The 18,503-nt window shown below is 57.9% G+C and overlaps 1 protein-coding gene across 3 annotated transcripts in view; it reads right to left on the bottom strand.

The window, feature by feature from the left end:
• Positions 1-18,503, bottom strand: part of GTF3C1 (general transcription factor IIIC subunit 1) — a 70,597-nt gene that overhangs the window by 5,841 nt on the left and 46,253 nt on the right. For 2 of the 3 annotated variants that reach the window (XM_008257917.4, XM_008257919.4), the window contains exons 21-32: positions 18,201-18,336; positions 17,374-17,455; positions 17,093-17,275; positions 14,407-14,564; positions 12,806-12,948; positions 10,861-10,942; positions 8,995-9,107; positions 6,593-6,655; positions 5,808-5,901; positions 3,457-3,629; positions 1,767-2,057; positions 994-1,268 (exon numbers count right to left, since the gene is read on the bottom strand). In XM_008257917.4, the coding sequence (XP_008256139.2) occupies positions 994-1,268; positions 1,767-2,057; positions 3,457-3,629; positions 5,808-5,901; positions 6,593-6,655; positions 8,995-9,107; positions 10,861-10,942; positions 12,806-12,948; positions 14,407-14,564; positions 17,093-17,275; positions 17,374-17,455; positions 18,201-18,336 (1,793 nt within the window). The remainder of the gene's footprint in view (positions 1-993; positions 1,269-1,766; positions 2,058-3,456; positions 3,630-5,807; positions 5,902-6,592; positions 6,656-8,994; positions 9,108-10,860; positions 10,943-12,805; positions 12,949-14,406; positions 14,565-17,092; positions 17,276-17,373; positions 17,456-18,200; positions 18,337-18,503) is intronic. The other variant, XM_008257918.4, reaches the window with a different exon arrangement.

Raw genomic sequence — 18,503 nt, 5'->3', positions numbered from 1 at the left:
AGTCCCAACTGCCCTACTTCTGATCCAGCTTCCTGCTAACGCGCCTGGGAAAGCAGTAGAAGATGGTCCAAGTGTTTGGACCCCTGCCTTCAGCCTGGCCAGCCCTGAGGCTGGAGGGAGGAAAGGGTGGGATGGAGGAGGAGGAGCAGAGGAGCCCGTGGGCCCTGATACTCCTGTTATGTGCGGTGGAAGGAGGCAGAGAAGGCCTGAACCGAGGTGCCAGTAAGTTGTTAAAGCTTCAAAGCTGGGGTAGGGCTGTGGCGCAGCAGGTTAAGCCAATGCTTGGGACACCCACATCATCTACTGGAGTGCTTGGGGCCGAGTCCTGCCTCCACTTCCTACCCAGCTTCCTGCTAACGCACCTGGGAGGCAGCAGGTGATGGCTCAAGTACTTGGGTCCCTGTCCCTGACATGGGAGACCCAGACGGAGCTCCTGGCTCCTGGTTTCAGCCTGGCCCAGTCTGGGCTGTTACAGGCGTTTGGGAAGTCAATCAGTAGATGGAAAAGCTCTTTCTCTCTGATGGTTTGCCTTTCAAATAAATAACCTTCAAAAATGGAAAAATGTAATCAATTTTCAAAAAGTTTCCAAGGTCATCAAAAAAAAGTGTCTGCATTGCAGGGCACCGGGCAGGAGAGCAGGACGTGAACTGACCACGGTCTCTTCCGGCCAGGGCCACCACGCACTCAGCAAGTGCACAGAAGCCTGGGGCCGGAGTTCTGAAGGTCCCCAGCAGAAACGAAACAGGGACAGCGGGAGGCGCGGAGGCCGGGGCTGCTTTCCCGTAAAACCCGCTAAGTGCACGTGTGCGTGACCCTGACGCAAACGACAGGGTGAAGCGGCAGCGCACACGCTCCCACGGAGGAGGTGTGAGACAGCCGGGGAAGGTGGCTCAGGATGTACGCCTCGTGAGGCTGCTGCCAAGGACGGGCTCTGTCTCTGTGTACCCTGGCCTGCGGGTGCCCCCTGCAGGGGCTGGCAGGGCGTGCACTCACTGGGGAGCTGCAGGCGGATAGGCGCAGGGGAGCGGCGCAGCCGGAACTTCATGTGGCAGGAATTGACCACAATGCTGTCGTTGGGGCTGAGGCCACGCGTGCTGAGGCCGGGCGCGTAGTAGCCCCGCATCAGCAGGTAGTTGGTGTGGGAGGCCTGGCGGGCTTTCACCTCGAAGCTGCGGCGTTTGCCCCCCGCGCCTTCGTCCAAGTCTTCCTCCTCGTCCTCGTCGTCGTCCAGGCCCCCGTCCTTGTCAGAGCTCCCTTCCTTCCCCAGGCTGGGGAGAGAGACAGTGACACCAGGCCCCGTGGCCTCCCTCCGGGATCTGGGACCTGGCCGCGAGCATGTCCCCGAAGGCCAGCTCAGACAGCTGCTCTGACCCGGCTCCCTCCCCACCTCCCAGGCTCCACCTGCTGTGCCTAGAAGAGCCTGGGAGGCTCTGTCCAGTAAAACCCCTGCCTCCTTTCAAGTCTCAGCGGACCTAGGGCCAATCCCACCTCCTCGCCCGACCCTCCCTGCTGTGTTTCCTGCGGCAGATTCCTAGAGCAGCCGGGAGGCTCCCTGGATGCTGTACTGTACCCCAGTTAGTTACTGATGGGTGACACCCTCTCCCCTCGGGCGCCCAAAGCCACTGCTAGGCCCTGCTTACACAACGCCAGACACAAGACCCCCAAACCCAGTCCACTAGGAGGCTGAGCAAACATGACCATGGTGGCGAGGAAATGACCACGCAGAGCCCCGCACAGGCCCCCAGCAGGCCGGGCCCCCCGCTCACCTCTTCATGACCTCATTCTCCACCATCAAGCTGTCCACCACCACAATCTGCTCGGGGATCCTGACGTCCACAGAGATGAGGCCCAGAGAGAAGAGTGTGAGGACGGCCACACAGTGTCCTCCAGGGCCGTCCAAGGAGAAGGGCACCATGTCGCCCGTGGACTCGCTGCCACTATCCTGGTCCCGGAAGGAGAAGCTGTTGGGCCGGTCCACCCTGCCGGCAGCCCGGAGGCGGTCCAAGAACTGGAACGACTCGGAGCAGATGGTGCTTGGGAACCGCCAAGTGAAAATCCTGCCAGGACAGATGGACAGACGGACGCTGGGGGTCACCGGACCCTCCAACCTCTCCCCTGCGCCCTCTCCAGCTCAAACTGAGGGGCTGCTTTGTTTAAATTTTGAATTTATTTTTGTTCTTAGAGAGAGAGAGAGAGAAATCTTCCATCTGCTGGTCCCTTCCCTACAGGGCCACAACAGCCGGAGCTGGACCAGGAGCCAGGATTCCAATCTGGGGCTCCCACATCAATGGCAGGGATCTAAGTACTTGAATCAACACCTGAGGCCTTCTGAAGAAGCGCCTGACCTGATACCCTGTGCCGCGCGGGTACTCGCCACAGACAGCTGTCACTCTCGGCTTTACCTAGAACCGGGCCTGGACTCACAGAGACACAGGACAGTGTGTGCAACTGCACCAGCTCCGTAGGGTCACTGCGAAGGGCGGGCCCTCGGGTCTGTCTGAGAGCGTGCCCCTCTGCATTCTGTGGCCACATCCACCTCCCAGGAGGACAAGGGGCCCACCCGGTGCCATCACTGTGCCTGAATGCAGCCCCTTGCTGCTGCCAGAGAGGACAGTGGAGAAGGGGCAGGCATCCAGGAGACACCGCTGGCCAGTGTCCTCTTGGGAGACACCCCCTGCATGTGGCTGGGAGGCTGGGGGTGCAGGATGCCCAGCGTGCAACGCTGACTGGGGCGTGCGTTCAGAAGGGGGCTCCGGGGAGATGCTTCTCTGGGCACAGCTCACATCCCGGCCCTGTGCAGGCTGCTGGGGCTCTACCTCGGAGACCGCAGAGGTGACAGGCCACCTGGGTCTCAGAGCTGTAGGGGACGTGATCAAGATAATGCTCAGCGGGGGGTGGGGACAGCTCATTTTTTTTAAGGATTTATTATTTATTTGAAAGGCAGAATAATAGAGAGACAGGGAGAGAGAGAGAGGGCTCTTTCATCTGTTGGTTCACTCTCCAAATGCTTACAGCAGCTGGGCCTGGGCTACGCCAAAGCCAGGAGCCCTGAAATCCACCCAGGTCTCCCATGTGGGTGGCAGGCACCCGAGTACTTGGGCCATCCTCCGCTGCCCCCCAGGTGCAGGGAGCCAGCATTTGAACCAGCACTCTGATTTAGGAATGTGGGTGAACCAAGCAGTGGTCCAACCCCTTGCACTACAACACCGGCCCCAAGGGGACACCACCAGCTGAGCCGGTTATTCCATCTGGAATTGAGTATACCCGTCAGACGGGAGGAAAGGGAACAGACCACCGCACCACGGTCAGGCCCCCCTGAGTACCGTGCGCAGTCGCCTTGCTCCTCCCCCAGGGAGGGGACCCTGCCCAGAGCCCGCCTCTCGCACCCACGCTGCAGGAGAGCAGCACTGCTCCTGGTTGGGAGCCCGGCTCGGAGCACAGTGGGCAGGCGCTTACCTGTAGTAGCTCTGAGACAGCTGGTAGGACATGGGCACGAAGGGCAAGGCCCGGTTTTTCTTGGGGCCCTGCGTGTGGCTGACCCGGCGCCGGTTGACCAGGCTCCTCTTCTGGCACTCCAGGAAGGCCTTCACGAGGGTCTGGTCCTTGTACTCCTGGTACAGGCGGAAGGTCTGCAATACAGCAGGCAGGGTGGATGCACGGATGTGACAGCCGCCATTCACCGATGGAATAAGCCGTCAGTGGCAGGGAGGCCCAGCCGGGCTGTGCGTGGCAGTCCCTGCCCTCAGGGTCAGCCCAAGCAGCAGTGTCTGAACCCCCAGCATGCACTGGCCTCAGGGATGGGCCCCGTGGCACAGTCTCCCATGAGTGCCAGCCACAAAATGTCGCTGTCACTGTCAGGGCTTGCGGGGTTCTGATGGCACTGTCCCAGGACCTCTGAGTGTCAGGGGACATGGAGGGGTGCAACCTTTAACTGACACACTGAGGCAGGACCCCAGGCAGGGGACAACCAGCGAGAGAAGAGTGACCTTAGCATCAAGGGACAGAGAGGGGCGGTCAGGGCCAGCGAGGGTGCTTGGGGCCTGTGCTAGGTGGATTTCTCTAGCTGGCACCTGTGTGGCAGTCCTGGGTCTGTGGTCAGGCCTGATGGGGCAGAGGTCAGGGGTGGCTGTTGCATCGTCAGTCCTTCCCCACAGCGGCAGGAGTGGACACTGGGTCCAGCACTTGTGGCCAGGCCCCTGTGACTTCTGCTCTTCCCTGTCACTCGAAGGTGACGACAGAACAGGCATACTCAAATGGCCACTGCTGTGCTACAGGAGAGCTCAGACTGCACTGGGTGGGATGGGAGACTGGCCCACCCACTCAGATCTCCAAGAGGCAGGGCTGTCACAGGGCAGTGAGCCCCTGGCTGCCTGGCCGCTCAGGGCTGGCCTTCCGCACACTCCCTCTGTTTCCTGGGGCGTTGGGCTGCAGGGGGAGCTGACTGGGGTTCTGTTGGGCCTGTGGCATCATGGCTGTTGATTTTCCAGGCCTCACTGCCAGATGGCAGGATTCCACTGCTGTGGGGGGAAGAGAGGCCCTGTAGGCTCCACAGTGGCAGTGCTCGCGGGGAGACCAGATGGCACTTGGAGCCACAACTGGAGGCAAGGCAGCAGGATGAGATTGGGGATAGGGCCCTGGCGGGACCACCGGGGCCAGGCTTTTGTCAATGGTTGGAACGTCAGTGTCTTCTCTCTAGGGCCAGGCCTTCTCGTTTGAGGGGTGGTGGCAAGAATCCCTGGGGTTCTGTCCAGCTCTGACCCAGTGATGAGCAGGACAGTGGGAAGATCTAGTTCACAGCAACCTGGCCAAGTGCAATGCTGGTGGTAAATTCCCAAATATCATTTTTGGGGTTTCTTTGCTTTAAGCGAGTATGGGTTCAAAAAAAGAAATCCAGGGAGCAGCTGTGGTCTGTGGGCCACCTGTCTGGGGCTGTGTCCTACTCTGTCTTCTTGCTCTTTGCACAGGCCTGTGAGACGCCGCAGCGCCCCCTGCTGGGCCCACACTAGCAATTCCTTGTGTGTGGGGAAGCCTCAAAGCTAAGAGCGCTCTGAGGCCTCTCTGAGGCCCCCTGACTTTTGGGACTCCATGCATCGGAATTCATCAATGGGATTAGAAAATGCCATCTTTTTGTTTTCTTAATTCTGCCCCCTCTATGCTCCAAATTGATTGAGTTAATGTGATGTAAGGCAGAGGAGCAGATTTGGGGGTTTAGAGACGAAATACCGAGGTAGACTGGACTGCTGTGGTCACTCAACATGAGGGAGATGGATGCCCTGGGCAGTCAGGCTTGGAGGGGGGGCAGCTGTTGACAGGTCAGCCTTTGAAAACACAATGTACTCTCTCGACGCCTCTGGCATGCTTCAGACTTCTAACCTCAGTCCTGGGAGGAACTGTGGTGGCCCCTGGATCTGGTCCTCCTACTCTGATGCCGACAGACAGAAACCGGGAGACACAGGTCAAGGGGTACAGTTTCAGCAGTGCAGGTGGCACTACTGCGGTGCACAGGTGGACCATGCTGGGAGGTGAGAGCCCGAGCGTTCTAAGTACACCACAGGTGAGACGGGTGCACTCCCTGGCTTAGTGGGAGGCATATGCACACCGAATCATCCATGGCAAGCCTTCAATTTACACAATGCAAACAAATAAATAAGACAACAACAACAACAGCAAAATAAGTCAAGGTGAAGGGAGCGAGGGCTGGCGTCTTCAAGGGAACCGGGTCCCCTGAGACCGCAAAGCCGAGAAGGACAGGTGCAAACGCCTCGCCTGGCCCTGGTGCACCTGTGATGCCAGAAGGTGGTACCCACCTGGAAGGACTGGCAGGACTTCATCTGGCTGTCCGACAGGGCCAGCGTGCTCTGGATCAAGTTCTGGAGCACCAGGAAGTGGATGTCGTCCAAGCTGCAGGGGGAGAGGGCATGGTAGCGTGAGCACAGCTCGCCCCAGGGGAGACATGGATGCAATGCCCGGCTGAGAAGAGCTGCCGATCTGCCCCGACTAGTCACGCCACAGCACGAAGGCCCGGGCGGTTCCGGGCTTACTGACCGCACCAGTTTGCGGGAAGAAGTCGCCACCTAGCGCGTGAGCAGCAGCAGGAGCCAGTGTGGGTTTATGGGGCAGCTGAGTACTCGCGTTTTCTTTCCCTTGGATTCTAAACAAGCTTTCCTCTAAGGGAATTGGTGTCTCATTGAAACACAGAGCTGAAAATCAAGCTGAATGCTGATTATCCGAGATGGGGAGGCGGGCAAAGCTGAGCTCTCTCAACAGCATTCTGCCTGGAAAATCCAGCCGAGAGCTCCGATCCTCTCCCCAGTGTCCCAAGAGCGGGCAGCCAACAGGTGCCAGTGTCACTCTGGGCCAGTTAGGGCCAGTGTCTCTCTGTGATGGGACCAGATGCCAGCGTCCGTGGGCTGTGGAGACTCTGCCACCACGAGCATGGGTAACATGCGGGGTGGGCATGGCCATGTTCCAGTAAAACTTTATTTACAGACAGGCAGCCAGCTAGATCTGGCCCTGGGGTAACACCCGTGGTAGGCTGTATGCAACCAAACCGGGTGGCAGGAGACAAGGTTCTCTGCCAAGCAGCACTTGCCTGTGAAGTTGGTCTTCTTTCCTGATCTGATCTCTTTCATCTCCGATGGCCAAAACCCGGTATCTGCAAGAGAACAGGAGAGCGTGCGTCATGAAAATAGGCCCAGGATGGTTCCCTGCGGCAAACATAATTAACTCACTGAAAGCTAGGACTACGCAGGCCATTTACAACAAGAATGCATCGCGGCCCGCTTATGAGAGCGCTGAGGGCTGCAGGATGTTTGGTCTGGTGGTTACCCACTGCCCACACTGGAATCCTGGGTTTGACTCCTGACTCCAGCTTCCAGATAACACAGGCCCTGGGAGGCAGCTGTGACGGCTCAAGTAACTGAGTTCCTGCCACGCACGTGGGGAGCTGGACTGAGTGCCTGCTTCCTGGCTTCAGCTCCCGTGCAGCCTCTCGGAGGGGGTTGCAGGCATTTGCAGGGAACCAGCAGATGGGAGCTCACACATGCACTCTCTCTCACTCTCACGTAAATAATTAAACGTCCATCCCAGAGAAAGAGAGTACAAAGGAGGTGAGCAGAGATGGGGAGGAAGCGGAGGGATGAGGAAGGGGAGATGGTCACTGAGCGTGCAGGTCTCAGGCTGGAGGAATACAGGCCACACGGTGTCTATCTCTGGACTGCTCTAAGTATATGTTGTTAACGTTCTCGCTACAAAAAAATAACATGTTGGGGCCAGCTCGAGTCCTGGCTGCTCCACTTCCCATCCAGCTCTCTGCTAGGGCCTAGGATAGCAGTTCAAGAAAGCCCAAGTCCTTGGGCCCCTGCACCCATGTGGGAGACCTGGAAGAAGCTCCTGGCTCCTGGCTTCAGATCGGCGCAGCTCCAGCTGTTGCGGCCAATTAGGGACTGAACCAGCAGATAGAAGACCTCTCTCTCTGCCTCTCCTCTCTCTGTGTAACTGACTTTCAAATAAATAAATCAATCTTTATTAAAAAAAAAAAAAACAAAAAACAAAAAAACATGTGGTGAGGTGATGGAGATGTTAATTGGCGTGATTCAATCTTCCCACGATGCATGCATCTGTCAAAATATCCCACTGTACCTCATACATAAATGTAACCATCTGCCAACAGAAGACAAGCAGAAGCCACCTAAAGGCAGTGGCAGGACGAAGTGTTGGGAGGATAACAGACAAATTCTCCTTCTCTTTTCTGAGCTGCATTTAACATCATTTTATTGTGTTCACACCAAGCAAGTACCTCCAGGAATAACGCACACAATGGGCTGTTTCAAAGACCCTGGCCATTTGTAAGCTGCGTCTTTGGCTTCCAGAAAACTAATGGAGAAATTCATCTCTGCAAAAGCAACTGCCTCCATCTACCGCCAGGAAAAAGGAGCTTCCTGTAACAACATGTGAACTCTTTTTCAGTCAAATGAGGAAAAATATGGAAGCATTTTCCATTTGGTTTGGCCAAGATCAAAACCAGCGTTGAGCTGTTACAGCTACAAATGTCCCTGCCGTCTACACGGCTCCCAAGCTCTCCTTTAACAATCTCTAACTGTCCTTTTTTATGACCACACGCTGCCCCATAACTCAGCTGAAAATACTCGGGGCTGTAAATCACAAATGGGTAAACAGGCCATTGAGCTACCTTGAAGACGGCATATCAGCCGCGCCACTTAGGATTCTGGGAGTCAGTGTGCCGCAGAAACAAAAATAAAACCCTGAAAACAGCTACAGGGCGTCAACTCTGAAAATGACCACAGATGGCTCCTTGGGCCTGGCCCGGGGTGGGCGCCACACAGACGGGTCACTGGGTGAGTGAAGGAATGAGATCTCCGGCTGGAACGCAGAGCGCCAAGGTAAGGACTTGATGGATGGACGGCATCTCTTGGTAGGGAGATTGGGACCGGCGGTGGCGAGAGGGTCATTCTCGATGCGAAGAAAACGGGCCTAGTTCTCAGAACGGAAGCCCTTCCCATCTCACAGGGCTCTGTGCTGTAAAACCCAAGGCTGTTCCGCCACACGCTGGGTGGCTGAGCTGCTAGGAACCGCGCCTTTGGAGTCAGACCCCGCCTAGGCTCCAGGGCCAGCCCTGCTGCGCACATGCTCTGTGGCCCTGGGCTCGGCACTTCCACCACGCAGTTTCTGCACCCGGGAAGTGAGTGAGCCTGGAAGAAGGCACAACCAGACGCGGGAACCTGAACTGAGTGAGCAGCAGGGACGCGGTGGGAGAGGGGGTGCGAGGCCCGGGTGGGGGGCGGTGAGCAATGATGGCTCCCTCCCCAGTCTCAGGTGCCCCAAGCCAGATCGGGTGATCCAGAGACAGGAGGGTGAGGGGCACGGCCAGACGCAGCCCTACTGACCAGGGGGACACTTCCTGGGTAGTCCCGGCCGGCCGGGCTGGGCTTCTAGCCCTGTGAGGATCACAGGAACCTCCCAGAGGGCCCTTACCTGGCAAACAGCTCCTGCAGTGTGTCTGGGATCTCAAGGCCAGGGCTCTTCAGGTTGGAACTGAACTTCTCTTTCAGCTTCTCCACAAATTCCTTAAACTCACTGGCACAAACCTTTGGGACAGAGGGGAGGAGATGTTAACCCTTCCTCTCCCAGAAGGGACGTTCGTCTAAGAAGCACGGGAGAACACCCTGCGACAGACAGCTGTGGCTGCTGAGCACAGGCAATGCTGGCTGCGCTGCCTCCCTTGCCTGGCCTGTCTCGCCGGGTCCCCAGAGGTCACCTGTCACCTGAGAGGGCAGCACACTCAGCACCACACTCAGGAGTCCCCTACTGCCGGCCCTGCCGCCAGCTCTCTCCGCTACCCCAGACAGGAAGACTGCAGCCTGCTCCACGCTGGCCCCAGAGTGCCTACGGGATCCCCTACCACCTTGCTCCCCCCCAGGTCTGGCTCCCGCTCCTGGCTCTCCTTCCTCTTCCTGCCCCCTACTTGCTGGATGGACCCCAACCCATCACCTCCCCCACATCCACATAGCAACTGTCTCATTCCAGACCCGGCTCCCAGAAGCAAACTCATCATGTCACCCTGTGTCCACCTACCTATGACAGAGTAGACGCCCACCTTGCCCTCAGGTGCTGAGACCATGCAGGCCATGGCCCCTGACGCATCTGCCTGTGGCCCTAACACTGCATCCCGGGGGCCCTGTGCCCTCTCTTCCCACTGCCTCTGCCTCCGTGTCTCGGACCAGCACGGACACCTCTGTAAAGCCCTCTGAGGCAGACACAGTCTCTCTCAGCTGATTTCTTTCATCCCATTCTTCCTTTCCGGCTCCGATCTGGAAAGATGCAGACCCGGAATGAAGCAGGGCCAACTGAGGCAGCCTCAGTGCTCTCTGCTAGGTAACTGCTGCCCATCCATGTGGCCCCAGCTGCCAGGGGCTTGTGGGAAAGGCTGCCTCTCAGGGCTCAGCCAGCCCCTCCTTCCACTTCCTGCTGGGAAGCCCTGGGACTCTGTTGTGAGGACCTGAGCTCCAGGAGTCAATGAGCACCCAATGGGTGAGAGCCAGCCAGATGGAAAGCTGACCACGAGGGGCAGAGAGCAAAGTGAGAGCATGCAATTGGGAACCTGATGACACCTCTGCTTGGCTGTACCAGCCAGGACGCCTCCTTCCAGACGGCTTGGCATAGGTGAAAAGCAAAGCCCTAAGCCACTGATGGCTTTGTGGAGTGGACAGAGAGGGGCTCTGGAGAGAAGTTGGACTTTTCTGTTATTTGCACCCCAAAGTGTTCTGCTACCCACTGCCTGACCTTGGCGGGCCTGTGCCTGCCTCTCTCTGGGGGCTGACAGCACGGTGCTGGGATGGCTGTCTACTTCTCTGCCAGTGCCACTTGCTTGTGGTGTCGTCAGAGCAAGGGCCTTGCCTGGACCAGGCTGGATCCATGCAACAGGGCCCAGGCGAGCAAAGAGTAGGAAAGTCAGGTCTACACAAAAACAGCTCCTGCCTTGCTAGCCACTGCCCCGGCCGCACCTGGACAGAAAACCTGCAAAGGAACTCAAACCCTCTCAGCCAGCTTGTCCAGGAAACAGGCCAGCTGTTTGTAATTTCTGAAGCACTGCCCTATTTTCCTAACCAAACAGCTCCAAGTGCAGCAGCATGTCAAATCCTAATCATCTTTGCAAACGGATGCTTGGAGCCAGATCAAATGAGAGCCGAGGCCAGCGAACTGACATGCGGATTTCCCCAGGGAGCAGGAAAACACAGCCACGCTTGCAAGGGTGGCGGGGGCTCTGGGCCCTGGGGACAGCCCCTAGAAACAAGACCCGTCTGCAGTGCAGGCTGACTCCTGCACCTGCCCACGGCCCACCTTCGGGTCTTCATAGTTACACTTTCGATTCATGAAATCTCCGACGAGGGCTTTGTCCTGGTACACCTCGGCGAGGCAAACCCTGCAGGAGGTGAAGACGAAGGCCAAGTCAGGGAACCTTTCCGGCTTCAGCTAACGGTGGAGCAGGATTCACCATGAGCCTTCTGGAAGGGGACAGCTTTGGAAAACGAGGGATTTGGGCTCGTGCATGTGAAAGCACCTGCTCACGCCTCACATCTGCTCACACCTCACATCCCTCATGGGTAACCTAAGAACATCCACTCCCCCCTGCCCATGGGCCCCGGCCAGGGCTGCATGAGGTACCCGTACATATTTGCAAGCATACTGTAAATCTAAAAAATCTACAGGCACTGGCACTCCCTATGACAAACAGCTCTCCTCTGCCCATGCCACAGATCTCTGTATCTATGTGATGGACACAGAGAGTGCTTTGTCCCAAAGGAAAAGCAGGGCAAGACGGGCAGCAGTCTAAAGAGCTTGCTGGTGGAGCCGGTCATTCCCTGGCATCGCCTGGAGGTACAGGGAGCCCTCGGGCCTCACATGGGCCTGGCCTGGGGCAGGCAGGCAGGGCATGGGGTCAGCAGCACCACTGTTGCTCTGCTTCACACCAGAGGAACCGGCCTCCATGTGGACGAAGGCTCTGGCCCAGGTGCCCGACCTCAGGAGACGGGGGGTGAGGAGGGAGCCCACCTAGGGCTGCTAACCCTGGAGCCCACGCTCTCCTCCCGGCACAGCTGATGAGGGGGAAGAGCACGGGCAGGAGTCAGGGCCGGGGAGGTGCGTTCCAGCCCTCACTTCACTATCAACTCACTGTCACCCTGGCCCACTGGCACTCTCTCTGCAGGCCTGCTTCCGTCTCTGCAAAGAGCTTGGATCAGGAGATCAGAGCCCTTCGGAGAGTCGGTACACAGGGGAACAGGCTCATACAGCAGCGACAGGCCTCCAGGGCATTTCTGGAGACCTCTCTGGTTGTCAAAACAGGAAGAGCGAAGCTCCTGACATCCAGTGTGTGAAAGCCGAGGGTACTTCTGAACATCCCACAGTGCACAGGACGGCCCCACACAGGGAGAGGGCCTGCCCACATGTGCACAGCGCTGAGGGTCAGAAACACCGCCTAGTGGGCCGGGCCGACTCCTCTCTACGATGTGGGTTCTGCAGGGCCCAATCCAGGGTGGCTCAGAGCCAGCTCACAGACTCGGGGCACAGCCCTCACTGACTCGGGGCATGACGGGCCAGCTGGGGCAGGGGGCTCTGCCTGCCCCGGCCCTGTGTCCCCTGCTGGCCCTACTCATACTGGCTTCAACACTGGGGCTGGCAATGTTCTACAGCTTGGCCCAGGGAGAGGGAGACCGGGGCGAGCCTCGCTGGCAAGAGACAAACGACCCTGAGATTCCTGGGCAGAGGACATCCCACCTCACCCCTACCTCCACCCCCACTCCACCCCCACCCCCACCCCCACCCCCAGGCTATGGCTGGAAGCCCTCAGGGACACCCAGCTCTCAGAGCACGGGAGGACACGGTGGAGTGCGCTTTGTCCAACGAGCCGGGTCTTGTCTCGATTTTTCCTGGAGCGAGCTGTGATGGGCTGTTAATACAGAGCTCTCAGGAGCTACTCTGAGAGCTAAAAATAGCCGAGAAAGTCGGCCTCTCCCTCTGGCACACACCAGCGCCCACCTTCCATTTCTCCATCTGGAAGAATGGACGACAGCGCCTGCTTTGATAGGTTCTCTGAAGTGCAAGGAATACCACACGCATGCGCGCGCCCAGCATCAGGCCAGCCCTTCGGAGACCAGTGCAGCCACACCGCTCAGCTCCAGCAGCTCTGTGCCCCACCTGAAGGGGACCTCTGAGTAGGAGCCAGCGCGATGAAAGAAGACAGAAAGCACCAGAAGCCCTGAGACAGCTGTGTGCAGGAGTGGCTTACTTGTAGTTCAGATAGGTCTGTGGATTTTTGACAATGTAGCGAGCTCTTCTTCCCACCGAGTGAGATGTTTTATCCAAGGACTCTTCGAAGGTAGCATGCAAAATGTCACGCACGACTTGCCAGGGGACAAACAGGCCGTTCACCTGGATTGGATGCAAAGTCGAGACAGCAATCAGTGCTCCCAGAGCCCGCATCCAGGGAGTTAACACGGAGCAAGGGATGAAACCATGTGCTGTGGATGCCTTGCCTCGGTGGCTACCCAAAGCTGTCACCTCACAAGGTGACCCAACCACAGGAACTGGGCACTGGGCAGAGAAGAGCAGGCCAGGCCTTTGATGTCCAGTGGGCAGACAGTGTTTCCGGCAAGGACCCTAACAGAGGTCCTCCGAGGACACTGGGCAGCACTGATGGTTAGGGAGATGCATCATGGGAGATTCTAGGTGTGTAACGGGTGTGAAGTCAGAGGGCTGGGAAGGCCCAACTCTCACACAGTGCATCTGCGCAGGGCCACTCTGGAGCTCGTGTTACAGGTTATCCGCTAGCGACGCACTGGAAGGCAGAGCTAAGGGGACGAAGCTGCTTGATGACAGATTTCTTACAACGCTAAGAAACAGGGCACAGGGTCCCCCAGCACGGAGTCGTGCCGGCCCTTCCTGGCTCCCCTAGCTGTGTCAAAGGTAGGGACAGCCCTCCCATCAGAGCTGTGATGCAAAAGCCATTGTAGGCCGGCGCTGTGTCTCAATAGGCTAATCCTCCACCTTGCGGCGCCGGCACACTGGGTTCTAGTCCCGGTCAGGGTGCCGGATTCTGTCCCGGTTGCCCTTCTTTCAGGCCAGCTCTCTGCTGTGGCCCGGGAGTGCAGTGGAGGATGGCCCAAGTGCTTGGGCCCTGCACCCGCATGGGAGACCAGGAGAAGCACCTGGCTCCTGGCTTCAGATCAGCGCGGTGCGCTGGCCGCAGCGCGCCAGCCGCGGTGGCCATTGGAGGGTGAACCAATGGCAAAAGGAAGACCTTTCTCTCTGTCTCTCTCTCTCACTGTCCACTCTGCCTGTCAAAAAAAAAGCCATTGTACATGCAGGAACTGGGGACAGCAATGGGAGGAGGCAGCAACCTGTCGCCTTCCAGGTCCTTCTGGAGAGGAGAGGTTGGATGGGAACTTAGGAGAGGACTGAGGAGTGAGGGGTTATAATGGGACAAATGTTCCAGAAAGGGACCCGGTGAGCCTGCAGGCCAAGCGCCCAGTGGGTTTCTCTGGCTGATACAGTTGAGAACAAGGGCACACAGCCCTGACCTAGGGTAGCACTGTCTGTTAGCAGGGCTCACTCTGCTCTCAGCTTGCTGGGCCATTTGTCCACCCTGGCAGCTCCCCCATGCCCTGCTGCACGGCGAGACCAGGGCAGCAGTGAGGAGCCTGGAGGAACATGATGGTGACATGGAGGCAGTGATGTCAGAGGCTACAGGGACTTGGGGTCACAGCTAGAGGGGTGAACAACAGAAACCTGGTGAGCCGGACCGTGGCCACAGCTGCTGGTGTACCTGGGCCCAGCGGCCACCACCTGTGGCGGCCGGGAGGCGGGCAGGGCGGGGCCAGCAGGCGGTACCTTGGTGTTGAGGATGTTGCTGGCTATGCGGCACAGCATGATGAGCCGGTCTTCGTGCGTGGACCAGGTGACGCGCAGCTGGGTCATCCTCTGCAGGGCGCTCTGGTCCGCTTCGTCGTGGTAGCGCAGCCGCTTGCTCTTTTCCTCTGGGGGCTCTTCTAGAAACAGCAGGGGAGAGAGCAGGGAGCTTCCAGCATCAGTGCGCAGCTGTCACTCCCAACCCCGCTCGGGGCTGGACAAGGCACCAGCCCCAGAGCCTCCTGAGGGCCCCCTGACTGTTCTGTTTTGGCGTTCACCCCCGCTCAGCATTTCTCTTTGCTGAGACTTCACAGGGACAGGTTGGCCAGTGCAATGCAGCCTCAAGGGAGTTGCCCGCCAGTCTCCGCCTCTCCCATGGTGACAGGGACCCTCTGAAGGCGGCCTACGCAGAGGTTGACAGAGCATGCCTAGCGCCTGTTTGCACATAAGCATCACCTCGGGCTGGTGTCACTGCATAGGAGGCCCTCCCTTGTTGTGACCTCAGGGAGCTGGCTGTGGAACATGTGTGAGCACTGTGGGGACAATGAGGCCTACGCTCCAGGCTGCAGCACCCAGCACAAGGCAGCTACGAAGGAAATGACAGCAGGTGCCTGCATTATGTTGCTAGCAGTGCTTGGCTGACACGTGTGTTAACTCGCAAGTGGAATGGTACTTTGCACAACTCTGTGTGATGGATACAACCATGGGCATTATAGGAGAGCAACCCAATTCACAGTCTGAGGCACGGAGCCCAGTCAATGGCAGACATAGGATGGGAGCCTGGAACCCTTAGCCATGGCTTCCCAGGCTCCCCTGCACTAACAGTCCGTTCACAGGCCACACACCGTATGCCACCACCAATTCCAAAAGACCACTTGTTTGCCAAGCGTCTTCCCAATGAAGGCTGAAGAGCAGTGGGCAAGGAGACCTGGATACAGAGGGACGCCTCAGCCGAACTTGGCCTTGAGGGGCACTCGGGTCTCTGTGAGTCACGCTGGCCTTGCACAGAGGCCTTGCCTCTGCAGGAGGCTAAGCTGAGGAGCCACTTGAGCTGATGGGACACAATCTGTTACAAACACCAGCCCAATAAACCTGGAGAGCAGGTTCCTGGGTAAACATTCTGTTCTTACGGAAATAGCCGAAACCATCAAATTGTCGTTGGAACACAGGGACAGGCCCCTTGGGTGATACACAAGTGATCTAAACAGCAGACAGTGGTCCCCTCACCATCCCTTCTGCTACACACACTGCCAGAAAGGCACCCTGGGGGTGGAGGTGTGATGCAGAGGTTAGGATGCTGCTCGGGACACTCGCATCCCACAGGACTGTCTGGTTCCTGTCCCAGCTAGTCCAGGGCCAATCCAGCTCCCTGCTAACGCACACCCTGGGAGGCAGCATTGATGACTCAAGGCCTGGACTGAGTTTCTGGCTCTTGGCTTCTGCTGGGTCCAGCCCTGGATGTGGTGGGCATTTGGGGGAGTGAGTTATTAGCAGAGGGGAAATTCCTTCCTCTTACACTCTCAAGTTAGAAAGAAAGGGGTGGTGGTGGTGATAGGACATGAGGGGTTCCATGAGCTCTGGGGACATTCTGCAGGCTTCAGTGATTCCCCACTTTCCCTCAATTTGAAAATACAACATGACTTTGAACTTTGGCCCATTTGACAAAAATGCTGATATTAAAAGGTGAACCAGGGACAGCACTCGCTATGGTGGCTAAGAAGCTGCGTGGGACGCCTGTATCCCATACTGGAGTCCTGGCTCAAGTACCTGGGTCCCTGCCACCATGTGGGAAACCAGGATTGAGTTCCTGGCTCCTGGATTCAGTCTCTGGCTTGGCTCAGCTTAGCTCCTGCAGGCATGAGTAGTGAACTGGTGGAAGGGAGACCTCTCTCTCTGTCTTTCTCTCTGCCTTTCAAATAAGTCAAATAAAAAAAAAGAAATTTTCTTTACGGCCGGCGCCGCGGCTCACTAGGCTAATCCTCCGCCTAGCGGCGCCAGCACACCGGGTTCTAGTCCCGGTCGGGGCGCCGGATTCTGTCCCGGTTGCCCCTCTTCCAGGCCAGCCCTCTGCTGTGGCCAGGGAGTGCAGTGGAGGATGGCCCAGGTGCTTGGGCCCTGCACCCCATGGGAGACCAGGAAAAGTACCTGGCTCCTGGCTCCTGGCTCCTGCCATCGGATCAGTGCAGTGCGCCGGCCGCAGCACGCCAGCCGCGGCGGCCATTGGAGGGTGAACCAACGGCAAAAGGAAGACCTTTCTCTCTGTCTCTCTCTCTCACTGTCCACTCTGCCTGTCAAAAAAAAAAAAAAAAAAAAAATTTTTCTTTAAAAAGGTAAACCAAAAGAGTCACAGAATTCTGGTTACTTAGGATGAAGATTTTGCTAAGGTTTTTTTTCAGCTGTGATAAAGTTAGAAATGTGAACTGAGGGACTTTCTAAAGACTGCACAAAATACAGACAGAGAGAGCTGGGGAAGCGCACGGGAAAACCGAGCCTCTCCCAGCCGGCCAGATGGATGTGGACAATGAAACGACCACGGCTTGGAGGGAGCGCTACCCGCGGAGGGGACGTGGAGCCTGCTGTCTGCCGACAGAACTCAGGCCCAGCTGGGGCAGGCGGTGGCACAGACGCACAGGCCGGGGCCAGGAGGAGCCAGCAGCGCCCATACAACCTTTGTTGCTTTTCTTGGTCTTGCCCGGGTCCGTCTTCAGCCGTTTCCGCTTCTGGCTCTTGCCACCCCTCACGCGCCAGTTCCTGTCCAGCGTTTCCCAGGCCACCTCGCACTGCTCGTCGCGGGCGGCGGAGAGCTTCGCACCTTTCCTCGCTTCTCCCCAGGGACCCAGCTTGCCGCTGCCTGGAAGGGGTCATGGGGTGTGGGTGGCAGTGAACGCCGGGTGGGCGTGTGGGGGTGGGGTGGGGATTTGCTTCCGGGGGCAGCTGCGGCACACTCACCTGTAGCCCTGGGCGGCAACAGGCGCTTGGTCAGGAACGTCTGCAGCCTCACGGTGAGCCCACTCTCCGAGGCGCTGTTTTCCTACACAAGTGCGGCACTGGAATGAGCCCTGAACTTGCAGGAGTCCCCAGGTGCCCAGAACGGCCAAGGCACTACGCCGTCAGTCTCGGCGAGCCCGGGCTGCTGGGTGGAGGCTGCCAGGAGTGGGCCCCTGTGCGGCCCCTTCAGCACTGCACGTGCGTTCCTCTGTGTGGCACCCGGACTTTCATTCCTTCTCTAGAGTGTTTGTCCAGATCACAGGACAAGTTACAAAGTGGGTGTTGCAGGCGGGCAGGGAAAAAAGGCCAGGGCTGGGCATTTGACCTAACAGCTGAGACACCCCCATTCCAGACAGGAGCCCTGGGTTCAACCAGCAGCCTCTGGCTGATCCTAGCTCCTGTTAGGGCAGACCCTGGGGAGCAACGGTGACGGCTCAAATCTTTGAGTACCTGCCATCACATGTGAGACCTGCCCTGATTTCTATGCCACTGCTGCTGGCCTGGCCCAGCCCTAGCTGTCACAGGCAGTGAGGCAGGGGACTACTGATTGATAGGAGTTCTTTCTGCCTGCCTGCCTTTTTCTATCTTTTCTTTCTCTGCTTTTCAAATCAATCTATAAAAACAATAGGCCAGCCAGATACTCGTGGGGCCTGACACATCTTCAGGACAGATGAAGTAGGTTTTTATGTAATTTATCACTTTACGAATCCTGAGAGGGAGAGCTGGGAGGGGACGGGCGGAGGATGACTGGTGATGGGGGCTTCGAGGCGGTAGGCCCGAGCGCCCACCTTTTTGGCTTTGTTGATGATGTAGCTGGTCCAGATCCAGTTGCGCTTGAGGTGAGCGTAGAAGCTGGAATCGAGGCCAGCGGCTCCCAGCCCGTCTCCAGGGATCACGCCTTTATCCACAACCACGCGGCTCCCCCTGAGAGGCGGGAAGCAAGCCGAGAAAGGGTCCCCCTTGGTAACGGGCAAGAGCACCATGGCCTGGGGTGGGGGCTTCCACCTTCCTAGGACAACACCTGACAGAGAGCAACCTGCACTCCTAGTGTTGGCTGCGAGGTACTCTGGCAAGTTAAGCAAAAACAAACA

Source organism: Oryctolagus cuniculus, chromosome 19 (assembly GCF_964237555.1).
Source record: "Oryctolagus cuniculus chromosome 19, mOryCun1.1, whole genome shotgun sequence".
In the NCBI taxonomy this organism is placed as follows: Eukaryota; Metazoa; Chordata; class Mammalia; order Lagomorpha; family Leporidae; genus Oryctolagus; species Oryctolagus cuniculus.
The sequence above is the reverse complement of the archived record's forward strand: the minus strand, read 5'-3'. Positions and strand labels throughout refer to the sequence as shown.